The sequence below is a fragment of the Prorops nasuta genome, unplaced genomic scaffold, assembly GCF_024137725.1.
Source record: "Prorops nasuta isolate Cenicafe-Biocafe unplaced genomic scaffold, Cenicafe_Pnas_1.2 PNAS00223, whole genome shotgun sequence".
Taxonomy (NCBI): domain Eukaryota; kingdom Metazoa; phylum Arthropoda; class Insecta; order Hymenoptera; family Bethylidae; genus Prorops; species Prorops nasuta.
This window is the reverse complement of record NW_027117019.1, coordinates 45115-54862: the sequence shown is the minus strand read 5'-3', so window position 1 is coordinate 54862 and position 9748 is coordinate 45115. Positions and strand designations below refer to the sequence as shown.

The window sequence follows — 9748 nt, the reverse complement described above, 5'->3', positions numbered from 1 at the left end:
AGGAAGGCCGCTTATAGGACAAGGCTACCAAGGAGTAGGAAGTAAACACTCTCCGTTTACTTAAGTCCACATTTATTTAAATAATTTCAAGGATAGGCAAATTTACTTTTATTACTTTCATTCATTGTTAATTCAAGTACAGGTGTTTATTGAGAAGTGGACTCTCGAGTGTCAACTGGCTCGGGCTGATCCTCCTTCAGCGACTATCAACCCTTACTTACTTTGTCCTTGTGGACTCTCGACGTTGGCTCATTAAGTTCACCTAATAGGGGTCCATCTTTATTGATGTGTAAATCGTTTCCTCGACGTAGTAGTTCTTCGTGTGACAACTCGGATCCACACCAAGGGACAAAGAATGTAAGGGTAATTAGTCACTGAGGAGAGTATCAGTCATGATCTGGTTGACCTTTGTGTGAATTAACATTCACGCTCGAGAGGAGGAAGCTTTTCAATTAACAGCTAGAAAGAAGTAACAATTTAGTTAGTTTCTCTATTCATTCACTTTTTGTAGCATGCTTTATTAATTTATATCTTTGTCTGTCTTTGAAATTCCTAAATAGAATCTGAAATGTGGAAATATTTTCTTTGAAAATCCTTCCACATTTCGGGTTGAATAATCGTTTTTTCAAGTATATTTTTGTTTTTTTTCTGTTTCAGTTCGATCGGGAGAGGACCATGGGTAGTGACCACATTGTCGATTGTCGGCATAAATCCAACACGAACCGACACCAATCATGCGCCATTGCCACCCTGGGTTGGAGTGAGCCAAACCATCATTCGGAATCGAGCCGTCGTTGGAGGAAGACGTACAGGCAAATACATTCTTTTCTTATTTCTCATAATTGTTTAATTTATTTTATGTTTTAGGAAGGCCGCTTATAGGACAAGGCTACCAAGGAGTAGGAAGTAAACACTCTCCGTTTACTTAAGTCCACATTTATTTAAATAATTTCAAGGATAGGCAAATTTACTTTTATTACTTTCATTCATTGTTAATTCAAGTACAGGTGTTTATTGAGAAGTGGACTCTCGAGTGTCAACTGGCTCGGGCTGATCCTCCTTCAGCGACTATCAACCCTTACTTACTTTGTCCTTGTGGACTCTCGACGTTGGCTCATTAAGTTCACCTAATAGGGGTCCATCTTTATTGATGTGTAAATCGTTTCCTCGACGTAGTAGTTCTTCGTGTGACAACTCGGATCCACACCAAGGGACAAAGAATGTAAGGGTAATTAGTCACTGAGGAGAGTATCAGTCATGATCTGGTTGACCTTTGTGTGAATTAACATTCACGCTCGAGAGGAGGAAGCTTTTCAATTAACAGCTAGAAAGAAGTAACAATTTAGTTAGTTTCTCTATTCATTCACTTTTTGTAGCATGCTTTATTAATTTATATCTTTGTCTGTCCTTGAAATTCCTAATTAGAATCTGAAATGTGGGAATATTTTCCTTGAAAATCCTTCCACATTTCGGGTTGAATACTCGTTTTTTCAAGTATATTTTTGTTTTCTTTTTGTTTCAGGTGGGGCGGCGCCGCCTCCCTCCCCGACGGTGTGCCACCTTGTCGTGGTGGGGGGGCTCACTTCTACAAGATCCCTTCCGATTAGTAAATGATTCGAATTAATTTTCTGATCTTTGGGAATCTTGTAGAAGTGCCAAGAGCACACCACACCTTAACGGGATTCCGTATACCGACATTACAGGGCGAAAACTATTTCGCATCCAGCGTCGTCATTTGTTGACGGATTGTAAAGTTATTACAGGCTTTTGGAAATGCCAGAAGCTTATCTACTAAGTTACGTTAGGTCAATTAACAAGAAATGAAAAAAAATTTTTGTTTAAATAAATAAATTAACATTATTGAGAAACAGCAATTAAATCGCAAAATCCCCCAACGTACTTTACTAGATAATGTTCATACGTTTCCAAAAAGTCCACATAAATGCAAATCCGTCAAGAAATGACGATGCTGCATGCGAAATAAATAATGGAAGAATTTCGTGTTAGCGACTTCCCGAACACGAAATTCTTCCATTATTTATTTCGCATGCAGCATCGTCATTTCTTGACGGATTTGCATTTATGTGGACTTTTTGGAAACGTATGAACATTATCTAGTAAATTACGTTGGGGGATTTTGCGATTTAATTGCTGTTTCTCAATAATGTTAATTTATTTATTTAAACAAAAAGTTTTTTTCATTTCTTGTTAATTGTCCTAACGTAACTTAGTAGATAAGCTTCTGGCATTTCCAAAAACCTGTAATAACTTTACAATCCGTCAACAAATAACGAAGCTGCATGCGAAATAGTTTTTGCTCTGTAATGTCGGTATACGGATTTCCGTTAATGAGCAGTTTCATCCAGGGTGCGGCGACACTTTGCCACCCGGGAGTAGTAATTTCGCTCTATGAGGTTGGCAGCACTTAGCGCTTGAAGCATTTTATTCAAGATGCGATCTCATAGCAAATTTGATGTACAACTAATACATAAGCTGCATATGTATGCGTGTATACAAGTAAATATGAGATATCTGAAATAAGAATTGGAGCAAAGGAGCCTAGCGTGAGAAATAAGTAAGGCATTTAATTTGAATGTAATATAAAAATAGATTTAATATTATTAATTGAAAAGGATGATTTTTCTAATCACTTTATTAATGATATTAAATAGTTATTTGAAATTAAATACACATGAAAATTTAATAATCAGATAAGTTAATATTTTATATTTTGATTGCTATTGCATGAAGAAATTAGTGTTAGCAAACGTTCTCTGTATTAAAATAAAGATTTTATTTCGCAGGTTATTTCAAATGAATATGTCAGATTTTTCTCAATGGTGTGGTGTATTCTATGGTAAACTACAGTGATCCCTCCTTCAATTGATGCACAGATGGACATGGCTAACCGTTTAAGAAGAAGCTATGAAATAAAAAACCTATAAATATAAAGATTGATATGCTGAATAAGTATTAAGTAAGTAGCAATATCATTACCACATGTAAATGAGTTAGAATCCATTGCAATTAATGAGAAAAACATAATATGATTTATTCGGTATAATACACAAGTGAGACCAACATGTATATTCTCACACGTATTAGGTTTTATATGTGCTTATTATCATCTCTGTATCTATTAGGTCATGTGCAAATCAAAATTTGTAATTATTAATATACAAGTAAATACAGAGATGATAATAAGCACATATAAAACCTAATACGTGTGAGAATATACATGTTGATCTCACTTGTGTATTATACCGAATAAATCATATTATGTTTTTCTCATTAATTGCAATGGATTCTAACTCATTTACATGTGGTAATGATATTGCTACTTACTTAATACTTATTCAGCATATCAATCTTTATATTTATAGGTTTTTTATTTCATAGCTTCTTCTTAAACGGTTAGCCATGTCCATCTGTGCATCAATTGAAGGAGGGATCACTGTAGTTTACCATAGAATACACCACACCATTGAGAAAAATCTGACATATTCATTTGAAATAACCTGCGAAATAAAATCTTTATCTTAATACAGAGAACGTTTGCTAACACTAATTTCTTCATGCAATAGCAATCAAAATATAAAATATTAACTTATCTGATTATTAAATTTTCATGTGTATTTAATTTCAAATAACTATTTAATATCATTAATAAAGTGATTAGAAAAATCATCCTTTTCAATTAATAATATTAAATCTATTTTTATATTTCATTCAAATTAAATGCCTTACTTATTTCTCACGCTATGCTCCTTTGCTCCAATTCTTATTTCAGATATCTCATATTTACTTGTATACACGCATACATATGCAGCTTATGCATTAGTTGTACACCAAATTTGCTATGAGATCGCATCTTGAATAAAATGCTTCAAGCGCTAAGTGCTGCCAACCTCATAGAGCGAAATTATTACTCCCGGGTGGCAAAGTGTCGCCGCACCTCATCCAGTACAGTTTCGGCCATTAATCTTGCGTCAGGCGAGGGGAAGTAGAAATTAAAGGGGTGAAGGGATATCTAGGGAGTTTGTCCGTAGCTGTCAAATGGCGCGATTAACCCTCAATTATGGATTGTAAACAAAAGTAATATTTTCGGAAAACGATTGCGGAAAAGAAGGAAGAATTTTAATACATAACAGAGAAGAAGAAATATATCAAATGAGTATAAATTAATAAAAAAAATGAAAATTATTGTGAATTTTTAAGAAAATATACTTTGTGGCTATTTTATTTTTGTTACAGGTGAAATCCTGTTATGATGGCTTTCTATTAAGGAAAAAAGTTCTTATAAACAAATAAGTGCAAAAGCATTAAGATATGAAGTATTTCTGTGTGGCCCAGTCATTTCGATAATTGTGACTTAATGTTATGATAGTGAATGTGTAAGCGATTAGTGTATATACAACAAACTCTTATTGTAAATTTAATAATCTTGTATGACAATGTTTTAATTGCTATTATTTTAAATTAAAGCTAGTTTAATTAACATATTATTTTTATTTCATCCCTTTCACAAAATTCTAAACACACATGGTAATTACCTATTCTTGTAGTAGTCATATATTCGTTAAATTACTTACAGAATTACAGCTGTTTATATTTGTAAAGCATAGCTGTTTGTTGCAATGATTTTTATTATTCAATGTGAGACAAATTGCATTGGGTTTAGGCAAATGTCTTATTGATCCGCCACATCCTTCCATATCTTATGTAATATTTATTTGCCTTGTTAGTTCTTTCTTTTAGTTTTCAAAATATACCAATATTTTTTTGCTATTTTTATATACACTCAGATATGGCTATTCTATTGAATAATTAATCTTATAAATGTCAAGATGATTGGTAAACCATTGTTCTATTAAATTTGAAGAATGAACACTTGAATTATTTTACTTATAATGTTTGGCATCTCTTCCATAGGATTTATATTTGAGAGGATGTTGTTCTCCAGTACATTTAAGTATACTGCTGAAATCATCTTGCTTTTAGCTTCAAATAATTCACATTTGGATATCCTTCCTCAATATATAATACATATTTTGTTAGTCCTATTTGTTTGTGAAATTTATCTGTTCTAAAACCTTAATTAATCCAGTTACTAGATATATAAAATATCATTTGCAAAGAATTGATATCTTTCTATCAATCTTAACAATATCATAATAGATGAAATGAAATAAGTATTCTATATTCAAAATGGATATCCATGCGTGTAGTTGGAAAACTATTTGAAGCTGAAAACAAGATGAACTCAGGAGTAGTATTGTCAGATCTGTGTGTATGTATAAATGAATAAAAAATTAATGTTATATGTTGTAGACTAGAAGAAAATAGTGTAACAGAGCCAAATAAATGTCGCATAAGATATGGAAGGATGTGGCGGATAAATAAGACATTTACCTAAACCCAATGCAATTTTTCTCACATTGAATAATAAAAATCATTGCAACAAAAAGCTATGCTTTACAAATATAAAACAGTTGTAATTTTGTAAGTATTTTAACGAATATATGACTACTACAAGAATAGGTAATTACCATGTGTGTTTAGAATTTTGAGAAAGGGATGAAATAAAAATAATATGTTAATTAAACTAGCTTTAATTTAAAATAATAGCAATTAAAACTGTCATACAAGATTATTAAATTTACAATAAGAGTTTGTTGTATATACACTAATCGCTTACACATTCACTATTATAACATTAAGTCACAATTATCGAAATGACTGGGCCACAAAGAAATGCTTCATATCTTAATGCTTTTGCACTTATTTGTTTATAAGAACTTTTTTCCTTAATAGAAAGCCATCATAACAGGATTTCACCTGTAACAAAAATAAAAAAACCACAAAGTATATTTTCTTAAAAATTCACAATAATTTTCATTTTTTTTATTAATTTATACTCATCTGATATATTTCTTCTTCTCTGTTATGTATTAAAATTCTTCCTTCTTTTCCGCAATCGTTTTCCGAAAACATTACTTTTGTTTACAATCCAAAATTAAGGGTTAATCGCGCCATTTGACAGCTACGGACAAACTCCCTAGATATCCCTTCACCCCTCTAATTTCTACTTCCCCTCGCCTGACGCAAGATTAATGGCCGAAACTGTACTTTTGTCTAGGGGATTTGGCGAGCGCTCACCGAGCGCTCGCCGCTCACTGAACGGTTGTGCTTCTGGCTGGATGCACCCACTACTGGTGGTCGCACTGGTCGGCCCCTCCCCCACTAGTCCCACTTACTCTCTCTCAGGTTGTCCCGCTAATGGCGCTAATGTAATGTTGGGCGGTGGCGCCGCCATGGAAGCGCGGCAAGGCAGGCAGACATTTCAGTTGTTGTTGCTGCTCTCCTGACCTGATGATCTCTGAGTTGCAGACTGCCCTGCACTGCCCTGAGCCCTGAGTCTGAGTATTGCGTAAAGTCCGTCCGCGTTGGTCCGCACTCCGCGTGAATCCGCGACGACCCGTTAAAAAAAGAGCGCATGGTAAAAGTGTGTAGAAAGTGACGGGCAACACTAGAACAAACCTCATATCTCTTCTGATGTATCATTACAAAAAACGTGACATATATGTTGTATGTATATCTACATATGATTTGATGTAATTTGTTTCTTATACACTTTATGATACTACTAAATAAACCCATGAGTGTTAATTTTTTTTTCTAAATTGACAATGAACGTGGGAAATAAATGGGAAAATGCATGTAGGCTATGTGCAGAACAAAAAAAAGAGATGTTGCCAATATTTGGTACTGAAGGGTTACAGAGAAAAGTAGCACAGAAATTAAGGGCTTGCTTGCCAGTTCTTGTTTACAAAACTGACCCCCTGCCTAAGCAAATCTGCCAATTTTGTGCTGCTAGACTGGATGATGCATATGAATTTAGGGAGTACTGTTTAAGTGTTTATAAAAATATGCATTTAGAATTGTTATCATGCAAGAACATTGAATCTGTGCAAATTTTTTTTAATGCTATGAAGAGTTCACCCGATCCTTGTCAGGTAATACTATCCGCAGTATAATTTATTTTCAATTTTATATAATTTTATATTACTGAAATTTGGTATTAATTACAGGCAAAACTTTGTGTTGAGAGGCCACGGGGCCCACCACCACTAGTTCCTTTACCAATATCTCTACCTCCTGAAAATTCTGTAACCATGGAAGCTGATGAACTAACTCAAAGTATAGAAGATTTGCCTGAATTACCTTGTGAAGTTGAGATTGAGGAAATAAATTCACTAATAGGTACTAATGATGCAATATGTGAATTGGGAATAAAGAGTAATAATTCTAATATAGAGACTACAGATTACAGTCAAGGAAAAAGTCTTATGTCAAAGAAGAACAAAAATGATAAACCAACTAGTATTTTAGAACAGGTTTTAAAAGGTAACCTAACATTAAATGATCGCAAAGATATATCACCTAGAAGTGGCTTAAGCTCTGCATTTTGGTGTTCACCATGTAATATATATTATAAGTAAGTTCATTTTTCTGTAGACTTATTTTCTTCTCAAGAATTTGTCAGAAACTTAAAACTTTTATTTATTGCTATTTTAGAACAAAGGAAGCCTTAACAAAACACTTACAATTATATTGCCCTAGATTATACACATGCCGAAAATGCTCAGTAATATTCCAGTCTGTGAAAGATCTAGCTGAGCATGAGGCAACTGATCATCTTAAAGTGATTTTAGATTGTCAGGATTCTTTGAAAAATTGTGATCAATGCGATCGTAAATTTATTAGTTGGGAAATGTTAAAGCACCATAGAATAAGAGATCATTTAGGGGAAGCTGTTGAAATTGGACATAATACTCATTGCTTTCCTTGCAATAGGTAGATACTATCAGAGGATATACTTAGTAATGTCTTAAATAAATAAATCTTTCTTTCTTTCACAGATTTTTTTATAGTGATGAATTATACAAAGATCATATGGAATTACATAAGTCTAGCAATTATTCTGCAATTTCGTTACGGCCTCCTCATAGTGAAAATAAGCCTCATACAATTAAGATTGTAGAAAAAACAAAACTAAAGTCAGAAAATACGAAGTCCCTAATGTGTCTTACATGTGGCAAAGTAATTTTTAACAAAAAAAATATTTCTTTCCTTTTTTTATGTGCTAACTTTGTTGAATTATTTTTTTCTTAGGTCTGTACTCAACAAAGTGCTTTATCTAATCACATGCGTACGCATGAGCCAAAACGGCATAAATGTAATATTTGCGGACGATCTTTTGGCCTTTTTATTCGTTTGGCTGCTCATCGATTAAGTGAGCACAATCAACAACCTGTGTCTCCTACCATGATGGTAGTAGAGCAGGAAGAAGCACTGAATGCTCAAAGAGAAGCTAAAGAAGCAAGATCCCAAGCAGGAATTCTTCGTTACTCAAATGTAAAAATTTTACTTTTGTTTTATAAACTCACAAAAAATTAATTTATTCTAATAAAATGAATGTAATAAATTACTTAGATATTAAGAAGAAACGACGACATTCTTGACGAAGCACCATCCAAAAGCAAAAAGAATAAAAATGTAGCTAGATGCGGAATTTGCTTAGAATGGTTTAACGATCACAGTACGATGTTGGCACACTTAAAAACACATTCAGACAACTTAAGTTGTAAAACTTATAATAATCAAAAGTGTAAAAAAGCACTTAAAGAAAAATGGCAATTATCAAGACACGAAGTTAATAAAATAATATAGGAATTAATATAAATCACCATTTTTTTTTATTTAATTAGTTTAATTTGATAATTTTGTATTTTACAGGTATCCCATAAACGCAGTAATATAGCCCAAGTTTATCAATGCAACGTTTGTAATAAAGTTTTTGCGGAAAAAAGCTTGCACAAAGCTCATCAAAAAACGCATACGCCGGATAGATCGTATCATTGCTCAAAGTGTAATAAATTATTTTTTAAAGAAGTATCTCTTTTAACGCATCAGTGCAATGGGAATTTTGCGAAAAAAAGTTCAGTATCCAAACAGCAAACTCAAAATAATAGTAAAAAGTATAAGTGCTCAAAGTGCAACGCATCTTTTTCTACTTCGCAATCTAGAAACTCACACATGAGAGTACACGTAGATCATACAGTATGTAGAACCAATGACACTTTATAACTAAAATTAACTTTAATAATGCTTGTATTAATGTACCTACTTTAATTCGTAGAAGAATGGAAATGATACTGAAAATAATTCCATGCCGACCTTAACTCCCGAAACTTCTCTGGAAGTAACAGTGCCATTGATTGAAGCGAATGTTGAAATAAGCGAGGGAAGCCCACTAGCGCCTTTGAAACGAACCTTAATCAGAACTGCTGGAGGGTACGATCAGTCATATTATTAAATGTTTTTTAATTAGCTGGGGTCTTATTTTCATTCGTTTCATAGATATCGCTGTGGTGTATGCCAATCCCCGTTTGTTCTAAGAGAACTAGCAGTAGCGCATTTGCGATCTGCCCATCCTGTGATGCCGTATCAATGTCCTTACTGTAAAAAGAGATTTACGACACAATACACTTTTACACATCATATAAAAACGGAACACGCTGAAGAGCCTGAAAAATGAGTTATATGTAAGGAAAAATTTAGATATTTTTCTTGCCTGGATAAATTCAACCAATAGCCGTGCCTCGTATTTTATCGACCAATTTTCTGAAATAAAGTTCAAGTCAAATTATTATTAGCATAAGTATCTAAAAATTGATGCCTCTGT

At 33.3% G+C, this 9748-nt stretch overlaps 1 protein-coding gene across 1 annotated transcript; it reads left to right on the top strand.

Moving 5' to 3' along the window:
* Positions 1–6383: 6383 nt before the first annotated feature.
* LOC136785286 (zinc finger protein 569-like) lies at positions 6384–9712 on the top strand. Its single transcript, XM_066746328.1, has 9 exons — positions 6384–7016; positions 7092–7498; positions 7579–7857; positions 7923–8103; positions 8176–8418; positions 8497–8715; positions 8800–9123; positions 9203–9357; positions 9424–9712. Exons 1-9 carry the CDS (start codon positions 6690–6692, stop codon positions 9599–9601), a joined length of 2313 nt encoding a protein of 770 aa, XP_066602425.1. The 5' UTR covers positions 6384–6689; the 3' UTR covers positions 9602–9712.
* The last annotated feature ends 36 nt before the right edge of the window (positions 9713–9748 follow it).